Source organism: Lucilia sericata, unplaced genomic scaffold (genome assembly GCF_015586225.1).
Source record: "Lucilia sericata isolate MDLA Ls3-8-SP2 unplaced genomic scaffold, ASM1558622v1 Contig000143F_arrow, whole genome shotgun sequence".
Classification (NCBI taxonomy): domain Eukaryota; kingdom Metazoa; phylum Arthropoda; class Insecta; order Diptera; family Calliphoridae; genus Lucilia; species Lucilia sericata.
This window is the reverse complement of record NW_023994175.1, coordinates 39,471-64,210: the sequence shown is the minus strand read 5'-3', so window position 1 is coordinate 64,210 and position 24,740 is coordinate 39,471. Positions and strand designations below refer to the sequence as shown.

General features: G+C 28.8%; 2 protein-coding genes across 7 annotated transcripts; one reads left to right on the top strand and one right to left on the bottom strand.

The window, feature by feature from the left end:
• The first annotated feature begins 10,630 nt into the window (after nucleotides 1–10,630).
• On the top strand, nucleotides 10,631–19,314 carry LOC119601086 (BAG domain-containing protein Samui). 6 transcript variants are annotated; one of them, XM_037951807.1, is made up of 3 exons: nucleotides 10,631–12,221; nucleotides 16,156–16,246; nucleotides 16,328–19,314. In XM_037951807.1, exons 1-3 carry the CDS (start codon nucleotides 11,943–11,945, stop codon nucleotides 17,833–17,835), a joined length of 1,878 nt encoding a protein of 625 aa, XP_037807735.1. In that variant the 5' UTR covers nucleotides 10,631–11,942; the 3' UTR covers nucleotides 17,836–19,314. The 6 variants fall into 6 exon arrangements, with proteins under 6 accessions (XP_037807735.1, XP_037807733.1, XP_037807734.1 ...); XM_037951805.1 differs by having other exon boundaries at nucleotides 16,156–16,255; XM_037951806.1 differs by having other exon boundaries at nucleotides 16,153–16,246.
• Nucleotides 19,315–19,452: 138 nt separating this feature from the next.
• Nucleotides 19,453–24,577, bottom strand: LOC119601085 (transient receptor potential cation channel subfamily V member 5). The gene is made up of 9 exons (XM_037951801.1): nucleotides 24,179–24,577; nucleotides 23,856–24,082; nucleotides 22,986–23,496; nucleotides 22,621–22,897; nucleotides 22,445–22,566; nucleotides 20,940–21,047; nucleotides 20,732–20,883; nucleotides 20,141–20,675; nucleotides 19,453–19,702 (listed from the first exon to the last, which is right to left on the bottom strand). Exons 1-9 carry the CDS (start codon nucleotides 24,575–24,577, stop codon nucleotides 19,538–19,540), a joined length of 2,496 nt encoding a protein of 831 aa, XP_037807729.1. The 3' UTR covers nucleotides 19,453–19,537.
• Nucleotides 24,578–24,740: the final 163 nt, after the last annotated feature.

Here is a 24,740-nt window from a genome sequence, read left to right as displayed (position 1 = left end):
TTTAATTCTCTTCGCAAATAACTTATTATATTATAAAGCTTTACTTGTATAAAAGAAAAAGCTTTTACTACTTTACATTTTTATTTAGCTCTATGCTAACATTTGACTCTACACTAACACTTAACTTTGTATTTTCATCCTCTTCGCAAATAACTTTAGTATTATAAAGCTTTATTTGTATAAAACATAAAGCTTTTACAACTATACATTTTTATTTAGCTCTACACTAACACTTGACTCTACACTGTTAACACAAAAAATCACAACAACTGGAACAAAAGTAAATGTTTCCCTACAACTTTAAACACTTCTTTCCTTCTTTTCAAAGATACTTTCCAATTAATGACTGAACTGCTTTAAAAATGTGCGCAAACTAGAAGAGTACTAAAAGTGAATAAAAGTATGAGTTAGAAACTCAATTTTGCACAACAAGAAAATGTTTTTTCATAATGTTGTCAATTTTAATAATAGTTATATTTATAATAAAATAGAAAACAAAAAATTAACTTACATACATACGTATTACATTTCCTACATTTCCTTTTTATAATTCACTAATTTGATTTTTAATTACAACCTTATTTTAGCTTTTTATTACATATTCATATCAGACTTTTTTCTTAACATATTTAAAGCAAATGCTTTATTTATTTTATTTGACATTTATATTGAAATAACACTTATACATTATGCGCGTAATATTGAAGCAACGAACGACAACACAAAAGGGACACAGCGGCCGGCACAAAAAAATATATTTTTTCATACAACTTTCACATACTTTTTTCATCTATTTACATTAAAATTTTCAATGATATTTTTATATACAGATATTAAGAAACAATTATATTACAATTTTATGCAAAATTATTTACATTTTATCGGATTTTTTATGCAAAAATACTAATTTTCTTAAGACACTTCTATTTAACGACCGAACCGTGTGAAAAATAAGCGTAAACTAAAAGAGAAAATAAAAGAGATGCAAAAAGTGACAAGTAATACAATTGTACTAAATAGCTGTCATTTAGGAAATGAGATGAGTATGCGTTAGTAACTCTATTGCAATTTTGGAGTTGATACTCACATTACATACATACATATGTAAGTATGTATAGACATATTATGTATTTACAAAAGTATATTTACATCAATGAAGACAACATTCATTCATACAATCGTATTTATGTACATATATTGAAACAATTTAATATTGAAAAGTAGAATCGAAACATAATGAAGGTAATTAATTTAAATGTATATTTGCATACAATTATATGTCATATAGGATATAGAAAATATCATATCGATGGGAGTAATCCCAACGTTATGTTAAAATAAAAGAAATGCAACAAAAAGAATATGCGACGAAGTGATGTAAGTGCGTTTTTTATTCACATTAACCTTAACATAACTTTAAGTTGTGTTAATCAAAGAAGACAAAAAAATATGTTTTACATTCTTTGGCATTTACATATGTACATGTACATACATATATACATATTTGACTAATACTAATATAACACAACACTTCTTCTCTTTACACTTGCTATTGGCGCGACAAACAATAACACAAAGGAAACAAGGCGATCGCACAAATAATTTATGGTTTGCCTACAACTTTACACACATTTTTCATTTATTTATTATAAACTTTTCAAGGATATTTTTATACGTAGATATTAAGAAACACTTGTATTACAATTTTATGCAAAAATAATTCCATTCTATCTACTTTGTTAAGTAAAAATATTAATTTTCTTTAGACACTTCCAATTGACGACCGAACCGTGTGAAAAATACGAGTAAACTAACAGAGATGCAGTGCTAAAAATGACAAGTAATAAAATTGTACTAAAACATGACAGCTTTAAGAAATGAGATGAGTATGCGTTAGTTGCTCTATTGCAGTCATACATTTCATTCGAAAAGACTTTGATTAAAAGTGTGTTTCAAATTTATTTACATATGTATGTATGTACATACATATAAATGTACATTGTTATATATGTATGTATTTAATGGACTAGTTAAAATATTTTTCAATATATGGTTGGTGTAATTAACTATGTATAGAAATTTGATAATTATAATAAGTATTTTTATTAAAATTTAAGTTCCGATTTTTCGAGGCATATTATTTTCGCTTTTTATTGAAATAGTTGTCAAAATTGTCGTAGTTTTTAGCTTATGCAGAAACACATTTTTTATTTTTCTCGTCTTTAGTACATTAATACACATCATTTGAGAAGTGTTCCTACAAAAAAGTAGTCGAAGGAACACCCAAATGGTTAAACATACATACATACATATTATGTATTTAAATTAGAAATATCCAACTAAAATTGATATCAAAAACCCACAAAAGATATTTTTTGTTTATCTCATTTCCGTCAGTGGTGCATTTTCCGGTATTTCCGTATATGTATTTATTCTCATAACAATGTCCACGCATGCACACTCATCTCATGTTAAAAATTAAAAGTGTGTTTAGTACAATTTGACATTTTTAGTTAGCACATACATATTTTCACTCGAGTCAGCTGTTCATTATAAATTAAGTAGAAAAAACTTTATTTTTGCATAAAACTATTACACTGTTTGGATAATTTAGCATTAAATTAATAATTAATTGCTTTAAAATGTTCGTGTATACAAGTATCCTTGGATCACTTAAAGTAAATGAAAGAAAATGGTGTGTAAAATTGGAGGAATAATGTTTAGCTTTGTGCCGGCCGGTACGTATGTACATATTTTATGTTCATTGCTATAACCACAATTGTGGATGTGTAGCTTAATAAAAATGTAAATCGAAAAAAAAACAAGTAAGAGTGCTAATTTTAAATTTTAAATAATTTAAAAAATATCAATTTTATAAAATTTAAATTTATTTTATTTTCCCGATTATATCATGAGTATAGTAATAGAAAAACAAAATGAACAACAACAACGCTAAACGAAATAAACACACAAAAAACAAAATACACAAGGCAGTAAAACCAACAGACATCCAAACATACGAAACGAAATACACAAAGAGAGAAACAAAAACAAAATATACAACGCAATGGACCCAACAGACATCCAAACATACGAAACTGAATACACCAAGAAAACAAAAACAATATACACAAGGCAATGAAACACACAGCCATCCAAACATACGAAACTGAATACACCAAGAAACAAAAACAATATACACAAGGCAATGAAAGACACAGCCAACCAAACATACGAAACGAAATAATCAAAAAAAAAAAAAAACAAAATACACAACGCAATGAATAAGCAGTGTTGTTGTTGCTTATTTGTCAAAGCATGAAAAAAATTATATTTTTTATGTAATTTTCTGAACAACTACAAATAATAATATGTATAAAATAGAAAACAAAAAATCAACTTACATACATACATATTGCATTTCCTACATTTCCTTTTTATAATTCACTAATTTGATTTTTAATTATGAACCTTTATTTTATTATATTTTACATAGGTATTCATATCAGAATATTACTTTTTTTCTTAACATATTTAAAGCAAATGCTTTATTTATTTTATTTGACATTTATATTGAAATTACACTAACACTTTTACATTATGCGCGTAATATTGACGCAACGAACGACAACACAAAAGGGACACAGCGGCCGGCACAACAAAATATTTCTTTTTCATTCAAATTTCACATACTTTTTTCCTCTATTTACATTAAAATTTTCAAAGATATTTTTATATACAGATGTTAAGAAACAATTATATTACAATTTTTTGCAAAAATATTTACATTTTATCGGATTTTTTATGCAAAAATATTAATTTTCTTAAGACACTTCTATTTAACGACCGAACCGTGTGAAAAATAAGCGTAAACTAAAAGAGAAAATAAAAGAGATGCGAAAAGTGACAAGTAATACAATTGTACTAAATAGCTGTCATTTAGGAAATGAGATGAGTATGCGTTAGTAACTCTATTGCAATTTTGGAGTTGATACTCACATTACATACATACATATGTAAGTATGTATAGACATATTATGTATTTACAAAAGTATATTTACATCAATGAAGACAACATTCATTCATACAATCGTATTTATGTACATATATTGAAACAATTTAATATTGAAAAGTAGAATCGAAACATAATGAAGGTAATTAATTTAAATGTAAATACACTTACATAAATCATAAGCAATATTTGCATACAATTATATGTCATATAGGATGTAGAAAATATCATATCGATGGGAGTAATACCAACGTTATGTTAAAATAAATGCAACAAAAAGAATATGCGACGAAGTGATGTAAGTGCGTTTTTTATTCACATTAGAATGCCTTAACCTTAACATAACTTTAAGTTATGTTAATCAAAGAAGACAAAAAATTATGTTTTACATTTTTTGGCATTTACATATGTACATGTACATACATATTTGACTAATACTAATATAACACAACACTTCTTCTCTTTACACTTGCTATTGGCGCGACAAACAATAACACAAAGGAAACAAGGCGATCGCACAAATAATTTATGGTTTTCCTACAACTTTACACACATTTTTCATTTATTTATTTTAAATTTTTCAAGGATATTTTTATACGTAGATATTAAGAAACACTTGTATTACAATTTTATGCAAAAATAATTCCATTCTATCTACTTTGTTAAGTAAAAATATTAATTTTCTTTAGACACTTCCAATTGACGACCGAACCGTGTGAAAAATACGAGTAAACTAACAGGGAGGCAGTGCTAAAAATGACAAGTAATAAAATTGTACTAAAACATGACAGCTTTAAGAAATGAGATGAGTATGCGTTAGTTACTCTATTGCAGTCATACATTTCATTCGGAAAGTCTTTGATTAAAAGTGTGTTTCAAATTTATTTACATATGTATGTATGTACATACATATAAATGTACATTGTTATATATGTATGTATTTAATGGACTAGTTAAAATATTTTTCAATATATGGTTGGTGTAATTAACTATATATAGGAATTTGATAATTATAATAAGTATTTTTATTAAAATTTAAGTTCCGATTTTTCGACGCATATTATTTTCGCTTTTTATTGAAATAGTTGTCAAAATTGTCGTAGTTTTTAGCTTATGCAGAAACACATTTTTTTATTTTTCTCGTCTTTAGTACATTAATACACATCATTTGAGAAGTGTTCCTTCAAAAAAGTAGTCGAAGGAACAACCCAATAGTTAAACATACATATATATTATGTATTTAAATTAGAAATATCCAACTAAAATTGATTTCAAAAACCCACAAAAGATATTTTTTGTTTCTCTCATTTCCGTCAATGGTGTATTTTCCGGTATTTCCCACATCCGTATATGTATTTATTCTCATAACAATGTTCACGCATGCATACTCATCTCATGTTAAAAATGAAAAGTGAGATTAGTACAATTTGACATTTTTAGTTAGCACATATTTTTCACTCGAGTCAGCTGTTCATTATAAATTAAGTAGAAAAAACTTTATTTTTGCATAAAACTATTACACTGTTTGGATAATTTAGCATTAAATTAATTATTAATTGCTTTAAAATGTTCGTGTATACAAATATCCTTGGATCACTTAAAGTAAATTAAAGAAAATGGTGTGTAAAGTTGCAGGAATAATGTTTAGCTTTGTGCCGGCCGGTACGTACATATGTACATATTTTATGTTCATTGCTATAACCACAATTGTGGATGTGTAGCTTAATAAAAATGTAAATCGAAAAAAAAAGAAGTAAGAGTGCTAATTTTAAATTTTAAATAATTTAAAAAATATCAATTTTATAAAATTTAAATTTATTTTATTTTCCCGACTATATCATGATTATAGTAATAGAAAAACAAAATGAACAACAACAACGCTAAACGAAACACACAAAAAACAAAATACACAAGGCAGTAAAACCAACAGACATCCAAACATACGAAACGAAATACACAAAGAAAAAAACAAAAACAAAATATACAACGCAATGGACCCAACAGACATCCAAACATACGAAACTGAATACACCAAGAAACAAAAACAATATACACAAGGCAATGAAAGACACAGCCAACCAAACATACGAAACGAAATAATCAAAAAAAAAAAACAAAATACACATCGCAATGAATAAGCAGTGTTGTTGTTGTTGCTTATTTATCAAAGCATGAAAAAAAATGTATTTTTTATGTAATTTTCTGAACAACTACAAATAATAATAATGTATAAAATAGAAAACAAAAAATCAACTTACATACATACATATTGCATTTCCTTTTTATAATTCACTAATTTGATTTTTAATTATGAACCTTTTTTTTACATATTCATATCAGAATATTACATTTTTTCATAACATATTTAAAGCAAATGCTTTATTTATTTTATTTGACATTTATATTGAAATTACACTAACACTTTTACATTATGCGCGTAATATTGACGCAACGAACGACAACACAAAAGGGACACAGCGGCCGGCACAACAAAATATTTTTTTTCATTCAAATTTCACATACTTTTTTCCTCTATTTACATTAAAATTTTCAATGATACTTTTATATACAGATATTAAGAAACAATTATATTACAATATTATGCAAAAATATTAACATTTTATCGGATTTTTTATGCAAAAATACTAATTTTCTTAAGACACTACCATTTAACGACCGAACCGTGTGAAAATAAGCGTAAACTAAAAGAGAAAACAAAAGAGATGAAACAAATGACAAGTAATACAATTGTACTAAATAGCTGTCATTTACGAAGTGAGATGAGTATGCGTTAGTAGCTCTATTGCAATTTTGGAGTCGATAGTCGCATTACATACATATGTACATATGTAAGTATATATAGACATATTATGTATTTACAAAAGTATATTTACATCAATGAAGACAACATTTATTCATACATGGTATTTATGTATATTGAAACAATTTAATATTGAAAAGTAGAATCGAAACATAATGAAGGTAATTAATTTAAATGTAGATACACTTACATAAATCATAAGCAATATTTGCATACAATTATATGTCATATAGGTACATAGGATGTAGAAAATATCATATCGATGGGAGTAATACCAACGTTATGTTAAAATAAAAGAAATGCAACTAAAAGAATATGCAACGAAGTGGTGTAAGTGCGTCTTTTACAACTTTTTGAACTATCCATAATAGCTATGATTTGATATAAAAATGGCAATAATTAAAAAAATAAGTTTAAAAGTACAAAGTACACCAAATGTAAATTAATTTAATATTTCAAATTTACATCGAATATGAAACAGTAAAGAGAAAAAATCACTTACATAATTCAAATTTTTATAATTTCCTTATTCATTTAGCATACGTTTTGAAGCTGCACACAATTATTGCATGAACATATTATTTTAAACTTTAAAATTTAATATTTTTTATTAATTATAATAAATGCATATAGGTATTTTTATTAGCACAAAGAACTTTCATTTAAATTATGAACTTCTTAACTCATTTTTTTATTTATTCTCATTAGAATGCCTTAACCTTAACATAACTTTAAATTATGTTAATCAAAGAAAACAAAAAACTTTTTTTTAAATTTTTTGGCATTTACATACATACATATATGTATATGTATGTACATACATCCATATACATATATTTGACATTACACTGACACTTCTCTATACACTTGCTATTGGCGCGACGAACAATAACACAAAAGAAACAAGACTACCGGCACAAATAATTTATGGTTTGCCTACAACTTTACACACATTTTTCATTTATTTATTTTAAACTTTTCAAGGATATTTTTATACGTAGATATTAAGAAACATTTATATTACAATTTTATGCAAAAATATTTACATTCTTTCTAATATTTTAAGTAAAAATATTAATTTTCTTTAGACACTTTCAATTGACGACCGAACCGTGTGAAAAATACAAGAAAACTAACAGAGATGCAGTGCTAAAAATGACAAGTAATAAAATTGTACTAAAACATGACAGCTTTAAGAAATGAGATGAGTATGCGTTAGTTACTCTATTGCAGTCATACATTTCACTCTAAAAGACTTTGATTAAATGTCTGTTATTTATTTACATACATACATATATGGAAATGTACATTGTTATGTATATAAGCATTTAATGGACTAGTTAAAATTAAATATTTTTTCAATTAACTATAGGAATCCGATAATTGTAATAAGTATAAGTAGGTATAATAAGTATTTTTATTAAAATTTAAGTTCAGATTTTTATAAGGAACTGAAATTAAAAAAATGCCTATAAAATATGTATATGTTCATTAGATTGTCTCAATCGAATCGTATTAATGTACTAAACACGAGAAAAATAGAAAAATATTTTTTTAAATGGGCCTTAGTTCCTTACCAGCGATTGAAAATTTTGATCTCGGTACAATATGTTAAAAAAATCAGCAATGGGTCTCCAAAATTCCGTAATTTTGAACAGATTACGGTAAAAATAATTATATAATAGTTTTAGAGTATTTTTGGTAAACCAAATGATTTTTATGGATTTGAGGGGCATATTATTTTTCTCTCATTTCCGCCAGTGATTTATTTCCCGGTATTTCCTGCATTTCCCACATCCGTATATGTATTTATTTTCATAACATATTTCATCTCCAATTGAGTTGTTCACGCATGTACACTCATCTCATGTTGAAAATGGCAAGTGAGAGCTTATTAGTACATTATTATATTAGTACAATTTGACATTTTTAGTTAACACACATTTTTCACTCAATTCAGCTGTTCCTTATAAATAAAGTAGAAAAATTTTTATTTTTGCATAAAACTATTACAATGTTTGAATAATTTAGTATTAAAAAATTAATATTTAATTGCTTTTAAATATTTCTGTATACAAATATCCTTGGAGCAATTAAAGTACATTAAAGAAAATAGTGTGTAAAGTTGCAGGAATAATGTTTAGCTTTTGTGCCGGCCGGTATGTATGTACATATTTTATGTTGCTGATTATTGCAAAAATCTCATGTGCGAATGTGTAGTTTAATAAGAATGTAAATCGAAAAAAATTAACGTTTAATACATACCAGGGTTGGCAAAGTTAATAGAATGTAATTTGGCATAATGTACATATGTATTTTTTTAAATTAATGTGTGGTGGATAAAGAAGCATAATTTCACCAAAAAGGGAATGAAATTCAAGTGAAACGGAAAAGGAAATACATACATACATACATATTTACCTATGAGAATAATAGATAATGTAAGTAATATTTAATAGATAGATATCATTCATATTATGATCTATTTTTTTCGATGTAATTTGTTAGATAACAAATAAAGTCCAAAAACTGAATAAGACATCATAATATATCCGCAAATGAAGCAGCTCAATTACTTTACAAAATACGTAATTGGTATTTTATAGAGCAACAATTAGGCTATGAGAAAGTTGATAATATCTTACCTTTAAACTGCAGGGTACTTTCGTAGATTGTACATACATATGTATGTATGTATGTATGTATTTACATTCATACATACATATAATGATTTTACTCTGTTGCTTTGCAATATTGCTACTCTTTAGCTACACACATTTAATTTCTATTTTTAAACTCTGATGTATATTTACAGAGTCAAAAATCATTTCCTTTCTGAGCGCAGTACGAACAAGGGATGGCATATGGAATTTTAAATTTGTACAAAACAACATTAAAATTAGTACTTATTTGATTCCGATTGTACCAAATCTGTTTTTTTTTTTTTTTTTTTGCAAATTTGTATTAAAACCATTTATCAATATATATGTTTTAGTACAATTTTAGATATTATTTTAATCAGAAAATAATTTTATAATTGTACCAGATGGTTCATTAGTTTACCATTATACTTTTAAAGACTGAATTGTACCAAAAAAAAAGTACAATAGTGCCAATTTAGCCAACTCTGGCATAAACCTATTTATTTTAACATCTTTCTTACCCACTCTCACTCTCTTTCTCTCTTATATCACCATTCACCACCGATGTTGATTTCTTGTGAATGTATAAAAGAACTAGTACTCAAACTTATAAGTAAGTGATTATTAGTTATTAAATGAAATACATTGGTTTATAATTGACATTAACTTTATTGGACTATGTATAGGCTAGCTGTCAAACTTTATATTAAAAGACAATTATAGAAAACAATTCTCTTTCAAATCCCAGTACTATATCAATATAATTAAATTCCGCAAAATTGTTCTATACAAGTTCCATACTTAACTACACCGTAACTTTTTTAGTCGTGCTCGATTTATTTATTATTGAAACCCAAGAATTGGCACAAATACGTACATACATACATATACATATGTGTACTTTTTAAGCACATTACGTCACTTCAAAATATTTTATACATGTTTTAAAGAAAAACACTCCACTACAATGATGTAGGGTATACTAAAGTACAAATCGGTACTTAAAAATACCCCTTTTTATCAACACAAAACGAAAAATTGAGATACGTCGAAAGAGAGAAAAAAGATACAATACAAAAATGAGATGTTTTTAATAATCGAAAAGAAAACACATCAGCGGTATTTAATACATTTTGACGTTTAGTATTCAGTTTTACTAGTATCGTTGCAGTGAGTAGAGGTGTTTGAAGAAAATAATATTCAGATAGTGAGTGAATGGATACATTAAATATACGGTGATACGGAAGCAACAAAAAAACGAGAATAAAATAAAAAATTTAACAAATTTTTACTTATACTTTACTTTTGAAAGCAACAACAAGAATTAACGTTAAAAAGAAAAGGCACTAGCAGAAAGATATTAATAATGAAAAAATATATCTATATACGAGTATATAATGTGTGTGTATAAATAAATTCCAAAATTGAAGAAATACTTATACGTAAAATTAAACGAAAGTCAATTTTGTCAGTGACGTCACTTAACCACAAAATTTAAATAAAAAATAGTGAATTTAAAATTTGGTAATAAATTGTGTACAGCGTATATTTTCTATTTCGCTAATCGAGTGTTGACAAATAACGATAAAGATTTCCATATACAGTAAGAATTAATAAAAAAAACTATTTTTATTTTTAAACGACGTGTTAAAAGTACACATTGTTTTCTACAAATTAAATAAAAATATTCAAACATAATTACTTACATACAAACAAACAAACATAGTAGATTTGTATATGTATTCGTTTTTAACACGAAAATTTGCAACGTCATATTAAATCAAGGTGAAATCAATACAATACAATAAAACAAACAACAAATTACTCAATATTATATGTCTATATGTATGTATGTATTCAGTGACATTTACAACAAAAGCAAAAACAACGAGTGAATAAAGTTATTTGCGAATCCGTTAATAAATACTCGAACTTACATTTGTTGCTGACTGTAAGAAATCAATAATAGAAATTGTAACCAATCAAAGCAACAACAATAACAAAACAAAAACAATTAAATTTTGAAAAACCAAAAAGCTAAAAAATTCTACGTTGGCGATACAAAATTACTCGTATATATTGTTCCTAGAATTTTCCACCATCACAAACAACAACAAATACTACAGAGCAAAGTGGTAGTAGTTGTCAAAATCGCTGCTCCCTCTCTTCTAACTGTTTGTTGCTGGCTCATTTAATCAAAAACAGAGAACGAAATAACGACGAAATCATTAACTTTTGTTGTTGCAGCCATAAAAACTGTGAAAAATAAGTGAAATAAAGAAAATTCTTGAATAAAAAACGACAAAATTAAAAAAGAAAAATAGATCAACAACAATACATCAGCAGACAAAGAAAATTGTAAAAATAAACATCGAAAATAAGAGCAAAGTAAAGCAGAAACGAAAAATACTACCTAATTCTTTTTATTTCGATACTAAAGACTGGCGCACTATATTAACGTTGCAAAATGAAACCCACTGTGATATCAAATGCAAGTGCATCGGCATCATCTGGCCCTGGTAATCCGCAAGCTGGAGGAAATGGTGTAACGATACCTATAAATCATGAGTACAGAGGTCAACCTGCAACTCAACAGCAACACCAGCCTCAGTATCAAACACAGGCTCAGCATTATGTAGCCGGCGAACCGCAGGTCACCAGTTATGGATCTCCAGGATCTCTTGGAAGAGGACAACAGCCGCAACAACCCCATCCACAGCAGCAACAAATTCCAGCACATTTTCAGGTTGGTACCGCCTTTCTCATTGTATCGCTTCTTAACATGAAAACTTAAACATTTTTTCAAGAAAAACTGTTTCGAATGTTTTACCTCATTCCATTTTTTTCTTAAATACATATCGTCATTGCTCCGGCCAAATTAGTCATGTGAATATTTCATTCATTTTACAGAAATAAAAGAACAAGATATTAGAGAACAAATTTTATCAAATATATTTTATAAAATGTTATTAATATGATTTCGCTGTTTATCATTAAAATATTGCAATTTATGATATTTCATGTTAAATTTCCTTTAAATATTTGATTGCTGGTTTGCAACAATTTACTAAAAAAGTCAAATAAAACATTTTAATCGACCTTCATGGTTCACATTCCTATAATGAAAACGAATACATACAACATTTATTTTAAATTATTATAACGATATCTCGATTCTAAATTTGAAAAGTTCTTTGAAATTTGGTGTATAGATTTATGTTGATATAATAGTTAATTATGCTGAATTTTATCGTAATACAAGTTTTTATAAGGGAATTTGTAGAGATATGTATTAATCTATTTGATATAATCATGTGCTCCAAAGTCCAAATAATGGACCGACATCAACCAAAATCAATAGGGTTCGTCAATGCAATACATGTACCAAATTTCATAAATTATCTTCCAATTTGCAACCTTTTGTTTAATCGACTCGGAAAATGATTCTAAACTGATTGGATACTTTAAAGTTACTTTCAAACCTATCAACTATTTGATGAAAAAGACGTGGCCACTATTTTTTGTAAATCTTTTTATTATCTTACATTACTTTTGTTAATGCCAAATCAATCAAATCATATAATAAAGACGTTCGAATGTAATAACTTCAAAAATAATTTTGAGCGTTACAAACATCAACACAAATACAATATACCCTCCCCACAAAAATTTCGAATTTAAAGTAAGATTCTTAGAAATTTCTAGTTTGCCTATCTTAATTAGTAATAAGTTAAATAAATCATTAATAAATGTTGGTTTTAAATGGAAAATTTCTTTAAAGCATATCTGATAGATACTGAAAATATCTGCCGCTTATTTATGAGTTCAACAATCATATGGACAGACATATTTTTTGGCCAAATAACCTGCAAGCTCGATTTTTTTTTATTATATTGACTACTACGTAATGATAACTAACTAAATACCACCGAAATTTCGTTTTTGTCGATTTGATAAAGAAATCGGTCCATCGCACGAACGGCTGTCGCTAGTATCGAAATATTTTGTGAATCTTCATAAAATAAAGTAAGGCATATTTTGAAAGGAGCAACAAAAACTAATACTAATGCTCTATATACATATGCAACATTTGAAATGTTCAAGGTCATTATTTTTTATTTAAATTTCCAACGAATTGTTTTTATTCCTCTTGTTACAAGTGATGATGCGTGAAGGTCATTTACAACAAAAACAAAATAAGATAAACAAATAATAAAACATTTTCAACTACTACAACTGAAAAAAACACTAGTCGTTTTACGTAAAACAAAATTAGGACTTCCAAGTGGAATTTACAATTTATAAAAATTAAAATTTGTTTAAATGCAATCAGAAATTTTGAAATACAATAAGAAATTTCTAAAGTCCAATTTCAAATACAATTTGAAAATTTAAAAAAAATGGCTTAAGTAAATTTTATTTATTTTATAAATATAGACTTAAGTATTTAAAAATAAAACTTTCATTATTTATTGAGTTGCTACATTATTGCTTTAAGAAATATCTCTATAACCACAAATTCCTGAAATTTATAGCTGTCAGTTGCTTCTAATCCTCTGTAATTTCATTTTAGCAACTGTCAACTCAATGAAGTTCAGTTGTTATCGATGAACGACACATTAGTTCCATGATTTGAACCAAAATATGTGTGTACTTCAAACATTTGATTTTGTGTTTGCTGGGTATTTATGTACATATACAAGATCTTCGCTGTTTTAGGTGTTTATTTGTTCTCATAAGACATAGTGTGGGTGGTTTTGAATAAAAACAAAATAACTTGATGCTTAGACACAAAGATTACAAAACTACATTTATATGTACATATGAATGTATGTACATATGTATGTAGATTGATTTCTGCGTGGTTATGAGTTTGTATACAAACTTGTACATACGTATATGTATGTATGTATGTTTGTATTTATATTATATATTAGACCGGCTCAATCATGATACCAAATAAAATAACTTTTCCAGTCACTCTTCTCAATGAAATTTGATTAATAATCGACACAGGCTTCGATCTATTACGCTACAGTACGTTTGTGGTCTTAGTTAAATATAAATTTAAATATAATTTATAATTATATTATAGTGTATGAAATAAATTAAAATGTTAAACGAGTATTATGTACTCATATTAGAATTCTTTAATATATTCGATTACGTTTGCGAACGGATTCTCCCGTTCAAATACGTTTAACTAATTAAAGCACGGAAAAGTACGATTCTCCATATAAAATTTCAATTATATTTGATTTGATTATGTTTATTATTTTTAATAAGAGACAAATTTGCAAATTAACTCGTTCTAATATGCAACTATAAATGATACACTCAATTTACCTATTCCACATACATACATATACATAAACCAAATACATATGTGTTGTATTCTTTAGAAATACATATGTACATACCTTAAATTTCTAATAATGATAATAATTTCTGTTATGACGTAATACCCCTAAAACACTAACAAAAAACTGTTGTTATACATAATATATACATAAGTTAACAAAATGATTACTTGATTTTAAAATCATTCCTCTAATTAACATGGTTTTCTCGAATTATTTTCTCATGTATTGAATCTATTGATTTTTACGTCATTGATTGCTGTTGACTTTTTCGCCTTCTTTTTATTGTTTTTTGCTTTTAATATTTTTTTGATCAAAATGTTTTTTTAAGTTTTTGTTTTTTATTGTCATATTCATTTTATGAATGTGTATTATGTACTACTTTATTGTTTAATACTTATACATAAATACAAATGTATTGTTAATAACAGAATGAATCATTGCTAAAAATATTTGTTGTTTGTTGGCGAGTTTTTATGTGGGCCGCACTTGTTTTACTCTTCGTAGTATACACGTCGTTTCATTTAAACTTTGTACATTTAGTGCCAGTTAAATACATTTTAAAATATGTACACTACGATTTATATTTCTTCCTTAATATGTAATTGAAAAAATTCATATTTGTTTCTTTATTTAGGTTATATTTCCAAAAACAATTCCAGTTTGAGGTACATATGTATTACATTTGAAAAAATCAATTATTAAAAACTACCCTTTATTTTGTTAAATTCACATTTCTCCCTGATTAAAAATTACAATTTTATTTATTAGTTTAAACTTTATTTTAGTGAGTACTATATAAGGTTTTTGTTTTTACTAACAAAAATTTTTCATGAAAAGTAGCGCACAACAGGTCCGATAGTGGCCTAAGTGTATTTCTTCGGATTTGATGTAGATACATCCTCCTATCAACCTAACCTAACATAAACTATTTTTTAGAATTACACTCTATGACCATACGTCCGCTGCAGTGAAAGCAGACCTTAATCTCTGGTGGGAATCGAACCCACGACTCTTATTCTGATAGACTCGAAAACTACAAACTAAGCTATCGAGGCATCCATTATAATTTTATATTCTTCTCAAATGTTTATTTCGTATGCTTAAAATTAACTTTATTAATAAACAAATTTTTTAATTTTACAAAGTTTCTGCATATCACTTCTACAATAACTTGTTTCAGTACTGTTTTGCTATATGATTAATTCTGACAAAAATCTGTAAATCTGACGGGTACTGGAACAGACCAAATGTTTTAATAAATGTATGTCCTTTGTTATGATTTTGTTTAATTTTATTTCTATTTGTATTTTCCAGCAGGACTTTGATTTTGAACCTGATATGGGCATAGATATGTTTCCTCGGACCCGCTTGGGACGTATGACTCATGATCCTTTTGGAGATTTCGGAGGTACTTCACGTAAGCGTACTAGTTTGCATGATCCCCAATTTCATACTGATGGTTTTTCTCGTTATTTTGATGATGCTGCAGATTTTGGTTTTCCCCAGTTCAACTCATTGGGTCGTCGCCGTGTAAATACTCATAACGATGATGATTTCTTTAATCGTTTGCCTTCGGAATTCCGTCAATACATACCAGAAAGTTTCGCCCATCGACGAGGAGGTTCTGGCATGGCAGGAAGCCCAGGAACTGGCCCGACCATGGTTCATCCGCAGCAGTCGACACAACCGCAACCTCAACCACATTTTTACAATACAATGCCGCAGTCTCCATCAAGAAAAGTGTGCGATGCTGCCATCCAAACTGAAGATCCCACTGGACGCTCAGAAGTTGATCATTCTGTTAACTCTGAAAACCTTAATCAACATGGTTTGCGTAATACCATGGATATGGGTGTTAAATCGCCAGCAGAAAATGAAAACCAAAGTCCTAGATCGTCGTCAGCACCACCAACAGAACAGCAACAAACCCATCAGCAGCAGCCCTACTATTCTCAGCCGCAACAAATACCGGTTAATGGACCCAAACGACCTACACCGCCTCCTCAGCAACAACATCAATTCGCCACTCAAACTAGCCCCCAGATACAGTCCGGAGCTTACAGCGGCCAATCGCCACAATTTCAAAAAGTTTATTATGCTCCCCAACAACAAGCGCATCCTCAGCAAAAGCAACAGACTCCACCACCACCCCAGACCCCCGGAGGGTCTTACATACGCACCATACCAATATTTGTGGAGGGTAGGTCCGAACCCATTATCAATAATAAGGAAATTCCAAATCAAAATGCGCCACCAAATGTCGCAACTGGCCCTGCCAATTCTAGGGCTTTCACACCTCCAAAACAACAACCACACCGTCCTACTCCATTAAATACTCAACAGCAACCCACTTCTCAGCAGCAACAACAAAGTGGTGGTCTACCTCCCCAAACACCTCATACCGTTGATACCATAAACAAAATACAAGATATACAACGTGATGTTTTAGATTTAATGTCACGCGTAGAAAAGTTTTCGGGCACTCGAGCTGACAAGGAATACGTGTATTTGGACGAAATGTTAACTAGAAATCTATTGAAATTGGATAACATCGACACTAATGGCAAGGAGAGCATACGGTTGGCACGAAAAGAAGCTATCAAATGCATTCAAGCTTCTATTAATGTGCTAGAAGCTAAGGCAGAGGAAAATAAGAAGGCAGCCCAGGCTAATGCCGCCGAAAGCGATGAGCCAGAACAGCAAGCCCCCGTCCAAGAAGCAGAAACGCCAGCACCACCAGCAGAAACACAAAAATCTACATCAGCCGAAAAAGTGACCAAAGAATCAACACCAACTGCTGCAGCTGACCCAATCGTGGAACCGGCAGATCACAAAAATAATGAACCCATACCACTGCCTCCACCAGAAAGTCAGAAATTCAATGAAGTTAAAATAGAAGATTGTCCCGAGGATGATGCAGCTTCCACTGCAAGCCATCAAGAATCCGCATCAAAAGCAGAGGACCTAAAAAAGGAAAATTCGTCTGAAACGAAATGATGATATGAAAGAACTCTTAATACAACCGCCAGCTATAAAAAGGCCACCTTTAAAAAGATTGTCTTAGAACAATACAATTAAGAAATTAACACATTAGTCTGGGGATAACGCATTACATTCATTCATTTCTGGATGTGCATGTAGTTATCCGATTCACAAATTTCAGATGCTTTTAAATTTTAAACTTTATGTTAAATACTACTTACATTTAAAGCCTAAATTAAATTCGTGCCAATCTTTAAACCAATAATTAAATGTTTCTCTTTTTTCTCTAACCTTAACCTCCAAAGTGAATATCTAACTTTTAAAATTATTACAATTTGTAATTTTTAAAACTCAATACAAATCTTGCAGATTCAAAATGTAACTAGCAATCTAACACTTTTTACATAGAAAACTCTATCCGTAATATGTATGTATAAACTCATTTATACATATAGCACATCACATTTGCGTCAAAAATTCAAATATTAGATTGTTGCAAAGCTTCATATAGGTAATATATTTATAAATATGTATTAGATAATTGAAAATTTTGCGAACCGCAGTTGAAAAATATGTAAAGAATGATTGAAACGACTAATGTTCGTATTTTATTGATTTAAAAACCAAAACACATACTCCTTAAAATATTAATATAAATTATTAATTGACAGAAATACAAGTGCCTCAATTTACTAGAAAGCAAAGTATAACCTAGAAAGCTTATAGTATAAAAATATTTGATTCAATTTAGTAACACATAAAGAAACTATCTTTGAGTAATTTTTATTTTATGGACGTTTTGTCGTCGTTCGTCTTACTCCAGCTCGTAAAAGAATTGTATTATTCTCAATTAGTTCAAGTATATCGGTCTCAGTTATGAATTATGTTAAACTACATAAACATACTTATACATATGTATGTATGTACGTATCGCTAATTTGCTTCAGTAGGACCAAAAAACAAACGGCAAAGTGCAAAAATCAATGTAATTTATCCTTAGAATAACTTTCATACAAATCCTAAGATTGGAAGAATAACACATCGCAGATATTAATATGTTTAATAATTTAGTTTAAACTAAATATTCAGAAATCAAATACGTATACTTAAAACTCCGAAAATAATAGACGTATATGTAATAAAAATAGGAACCTGCAAATTTGGCGTTATTAACTTTTAAAGGCAAATATAAGATACATATGTATGTGTGTATTACATATGTATGCATGTGGACAGCGTAAGTAATTCTTAAACTTAAAAAAATTATCAAAATTAAAAAAAGTCTCAAAGTTTTTGTTGGTAGCTTTAAATTTATGTATTTTTATTTTTTTTTCACAAAAAAGTTGTGTTTTATTTGATTTTGTTTTTTATGGTTTTTTAATTTTTAAAAATGCAATTTATGCAAAACTACATTTTAGATACATAAATACACCTATATCGTTTTATTGATTTAATGTTACGAATCGAAATTATATAGAATAAAACTTAAAAAAAGAAATTACTAAAAAAATTATGTATGTATTAAAACAAAAAGTAAATAAATAAAAAATATAGTACGTACATGCATATTTGTTAATTCTACAAAAACATTTCTGCGTTTTATTTGCAATTCAATATGGATGGAAGGACAGGTTTGACTCATAGTCAATGTTAGTGTGCCAGCGGTTACAGAAAAATGTATCCTTATTTAAAATATTATTTTACGTAAATGCGATAATTAGTTATTATTTTCATGATTTTCGGATGCAGCTCCAAAGAATTTTTCATACTCCTCTTGCCTCCTTTTACTGCGAGCTTCTCTTTCTTGCTGCCTTTTCTTCGAAAACCGTTCATGAATTCGCTTCATTTCTTGGACTTCTTTCATTTCTTCTTTATCTTCATCCTGGAAAATTAAGGTCAATTGAAATCACTACAAGTACACTAAGATGTGATATATATTTTTTACAGAAAATTGTCCTATAATAACTTTATAGAAAATAGAAAATTAGTTAATAATAATAAAGTTGCTTGAGAGGTAATTTTTGCAAAGAAACTTTCCACAGCAAATGATGATTTCCAAAAATAAAAAAGTCGTTGTCCTAATGTACTTACAGTCATTTTAGCTATCCTGCAAAAATTGTTTATGAAAAAAACATACTCCATTTGACATTGTGATGTCCTAGGTGAGGACCACGTAATCCATACATGCATTACATCAGACAAATACAAAAACTACCTTTCTAAAATTATGGATACTATGTAATGCAGGCCATGGATCATGTACTCCAATAATTTTTGCAGGGTAGTTTATACATTTAAGTTAAATAATTTAACAACTCACACTCATATTTAAACGTAACACTAGGGCTCTTCTGCCATCTGACATTGGCTGGGAATATTGCATGAAATTTTTTAGTCTTTCTGCAGGCGGGACACTTCGTTCGACCACCAACACGATTCGTGCCCATTGTCTTTGCCATTCATTGCGAATCTCAGCTATTTTTTGATATGTATTACCCATCATAGCAATTAACATGTTGACTAACAACACACTAACTATGACCATAAACAGAAAGAAAAGTATCTTCGCCTCAGCTTCATGTTGCGTTGAAGACATAGCCCCATAATAGTCGCCGAAGTTGGTAAGGGACATTAAAAACATTGCCACGACGGATTCCATCGGTGAAGGCATGGGATTTGTACCTGTATCGTCAATCTCTTCTGGAGTTGCAGGATTATCAAAAGTTAAAAATATAATGTAATATGCCTGGGAAAAACCCATAACAAACACCAAGTAAATGGATACAAAACGAATTAAATCACCCATAACCATTCGATATATCATCACGACAAAAGGTCCAACAGTTTTAAATCCCCTACAAAATAAAAAAAAATATAAAAGCTACTTTCGGCAATTCCATAATAAACCCACCGGCAAAAGAAGAGAAAGTACGGTGCGGTTGTTAGCATAATACAAACTGCTACATGATCATCTAGCTCCGTTAAACATGATAATCTCAACCAAGGAATAGTCATCATAAGGCAACACGAAAATAGAAACATAACTCTTGATGGCGCCGTCATCTTAAAATATAAATATTATCATAAAATATCGAGATTGTGTAATTGATTTTTCTTACTAGATTCTCAATAAACATTTTATAGCCCAAAAATCGGGCTTCTCGTAAAGCAGATAACAGATACAATATGGCACCAATAAATATTACTATTTCTGAAATAATTCGTATCTTTTCGGTGTAGGAAGGAGTAGAAAATAATTAGTATCTTAAATGTAAACGGAAAAATACATATCGCTGACATAATCCAAAAAAGTAGTTTCGAGATAATTGGCTTTGTATGTTTGCAATTTGAATGTTTACAATTTTTTAATATCTTTTAAATAGTAGAGTTTAATATGCTTCTCATCTGAATTGAAATTAATTTTTAAGTATCTAATATTCGTGAAAACATGAGTTCTAGTTCTTACTTTTGCAATAAAAAATCGAACTCACACGAAAATAATATAATAATAATAATAATAATAATAATAATAATAATAATAATAATAATAATAATAATAATAATAATATTAATAATAATAATAATAATATACATATAATAGAGATATTTCAAATTTGATAAAACTATATGAAAGACTTTATTAAGACGCATGGATTGCAGCACTCAGTTCAAAACCCCGAATTTTGGATTATGCCAGTCATGTAATAAATGAGCGATATACATATGTAAGCGAAAAAATAAAACATGTCCTCCAAAAAAGTAGTTTCGAGATAATTGGCTTTGTATGTTTGCAATTTGAATGTTTACAATTTTTTAATATCTTTTAAATAGTAGAGTTTAATATGCTTCTCATCTGAATTGAAATTAATTTTTAAGTATCTAATATTCGTGAAAACATGAGTTCTAGTTCTTACTTTTGCAATAAAAAATCGAACTCACACGAAAATAATATAATAATAATAATAATAATAATAATAATAATAATAATAATAATAATAATAATATTAATAATAATAATAATAATATACATATAATAGAGATATTTCAAATTTGATAAAACTATATGAAAGACTTTATTAAGACGCATGGATTGCAGCACTCAGTTCAAAACCCCGAATTTTGGATTATGCCAGTCATGTAATAAATGAGCGATATACATATGTAAGCGAAAAAATAAAACATGTCTTCAGTTCCCAACCAGACGTTGAATGTTTATGTCCTAAACTGTAGGCCCGCGTGCAATTTCTAAAAAAAATAATTCTCATATTTTTGATTGTTAAAATTTTCGAAATAATGAATAATTAAGTGAAATATATTTTATAGAAATTGTTAAAATGTAGCATTATTTGTTTGCATTATTTATCCAACAGAAGGTATGCTTAGGTTAGTAGTTAGTAATCTTGTCTGACCGAACGGATGGCGTGAATTTAATTCCCACCAGAGATACTGGTAAAGAATTTGATGTAACATATATCCCCCTTTCAAGCTAACTGATTAACTATCCTACAAAATGCAATAAAATTCGAAACATTCAACCACTATAGGGAACAGAAGATCACAAACAAAATTCCCATGGAACACTCTAATACAAATATATGTATATTATTTACACATGTTTGCAGACCTTGGCCAAATTCGACTCCATATTCATTAAAGGACAGTTCTCATAACTACTCCACCAGGAAGGCAAATTGTTATCATCACGTTCATCATCAATATACTCGCTGAAATTAAGCCAAAACGTTTCTAAAAAAAAACAAAATTATCAGTACAGTAGAAATTTGAAACACATCAACTTACTATAAGGCAAATTATTTTCGATTGTTTTTGTAACGGAAGAATATTGTTGTGTATAAAATGACATATTACTCGTTTCGGTTGTTGTCTCTCGGTTGTCGTCTTCCACTTCATGTTCATCTGGTCCTGGTCGTGAAATAAAGCTAACTAAAGAAAATAAAAAATAAAAGGAAAACATGTAAAACTGCTTGTAAAAACGGGATTTTACAAAAGTATCCCATTTAGTTTTCAAGAGATCTATAACAACGCCATCCAATAACTCCAAATGTTCTAATTTATCCTAAAATAAAAAGAATTGAAAGATAAATTAAAGTGTGGTGAGATCAGAATGCTAATTAATTACTTTTGGTAAAAAGAGATTCACTTACGCCAAAAACCACAAAATTCAAAGCGGAATCCTTGTTTATATTGCCCGTTTTTACATCGATTGTATCAATTTTTGAAAGGGGGTATGCTGCACAAGTTATGCTACCCAGTTGCCAATATATTTCACGTTCAATACTCATTATATGAAAAAACATCTCGACTCTTCCCAACTTGGCAGCGAGTGTTAGGGGTGTTAGATTGAGAACGTTTCGTTGATGCACATTAGTCCCCACTTCGTAAGCAACATCAAACATATCAATTTTTTCATATATAACCATCATGTGTAATACGTTGTTGCCATTCGTGTCTTGTAAATCAGGATCTGCTCCCCTTGCTAAAACCAACCGAAAGCATTCTTCCTGAGATAGACAGGCAGCGAAACTCAAAGGAAACTCTCCCCAATAAACATAACCATCGTAGTTAGTTATGGGATTCACGCCAACGTACTCATGATCCGGGGAGTCATAGCGAGAAGGTTTTTGGTCTTCTGCAGACATAAAGGCTCCACAACATCTGAAAATTTTAAATTAATATTTACTTTCTTATGACAACTATTTTTCGGACACTACCAGCTAGTGTTTATAAACCGTTTCAGTTTCATAAAAATGTTCTTCTTTACATAGAAGTTATGGTTTTATGAGAGTTATTGTCAATTTTAGTAAATACAAAACTCCATTTTGAAAATCCCATTAATATGGATCTTTTTAAAAATTGCATAATAACGACAATTTTCGTTATTTGTAAAATCTGCGTTTGTATTTCAACAAAGTATTCATGTTCGGTTAACAGTTTTTAACGAATTTTTGGGATAGCAAATTTTAGGTCAAAATGACAAATGACAGCTAATGACTCCAAAATTTATTTCAATTTACCTTTCTTCTACATACGCATTAGCGTCTAAAAGGTATTTCACCATTGCAGGATCTTCATTGACTATAGCTATGTGAAGTACACTTTCGCCGTAGTATTCATCACTAAGATAAATATCCATTATGAGTTTTGGATAGAATTTCAACAATCTTTTAGCTAAGTCGGCATGCAAAGAAGACGCATTCAATAAACACAAATGTAAAATAGTTTCTCCAACTGCTCCTCGTTCCTGAATAGAAGCATAAAGAAAAATATATTAGGTTTGAGGGAAAAAATACATACATACATATATGTATGTATGTTAAGTCGGATCTGTAATGCTCACATTTAAATTCCAGCACACAAACCGATAGGCACTCGGATTTGATATGTATTCGGCTTCTGAAACTTCTGAACAATAGTCGTGTATGTTAAAATCATCATCAGGATTTTCTAATGCTCTAATCTCTGGTAGTTGCTTCGTTCTTGCTCTTTCCTTATTACGTAATAAAACCATTTTGGAAATAGGGAAGTAACGACCAGCTCCTTTGTTATATAAAAAAGGCTCCACTTTAGTCTTGATAGCATGATCTATTTCAGCGAATTGTTTTGTCTGGCAAGCACGTTTCATCATATCGACTAAAAGACCACCGCCTTTAAGATTTACAAATTTATATAAAGCCTGTGTGGAGACTCCAGCTTGTTTTTTAACACCACTCGTGACATTACTTTCAGTATTCCCCATTATTAATCAATTAAGATCAAACTTTTCTTTTCTTTAAACCTTTTTGCTATAACATTTCCTCTAATATGTAATTACACTCAATCTCAATGTTAATAAAAATCCCTTTCAATTCGAAATCGATTAAACAGTCTATTGTTTCTAACATGGCAATACCTTTGACCTG

What these genes read in the sequence shown, in the direction of transcription:
- LOC119601086 (XM_037951802.1), top strand. Translation starts at nt 11,943, where the DNA reads ATGAAACCCACTGTGATATCAAATGCAAGTGCATCGGCATCATCTGGC. An exon ending in AAATTCCAGCACATTTTCAG is followed by an intron (nt 12,222 to 16,152) that starts GTTGGTACCGCC and finishes TGTATTTTCCAG; the next exon opens with CAGGACTTTGATTTTGAACC.
- LOC119601085 (XM_037951801.1), bottom strand. Translation starts at nt 24,577, where the DNA reads ATGGGGAATACTGAAAGTAATGTCACGAGTGGTGTTAAAAAACAAGCT. An exon ending in TACTTTCTCTTCTTTTGCCG is followed by an intron (nt 20,676 to 20,731) that starts GTGGGTTTATTA and finishes TTTATTTTGTAG; the next exon opens with GGGATTTAAAACTGTTGGAC. An exon ending in TGTTACGTTTAAATATGAGT is followed by an intron (nt 19,703 to 20,140) that starts GTGAGTTGTTAA and finishes TTAATTTTCCAG; the next exon opens with GATGAAGATAAAGAAGAAAT.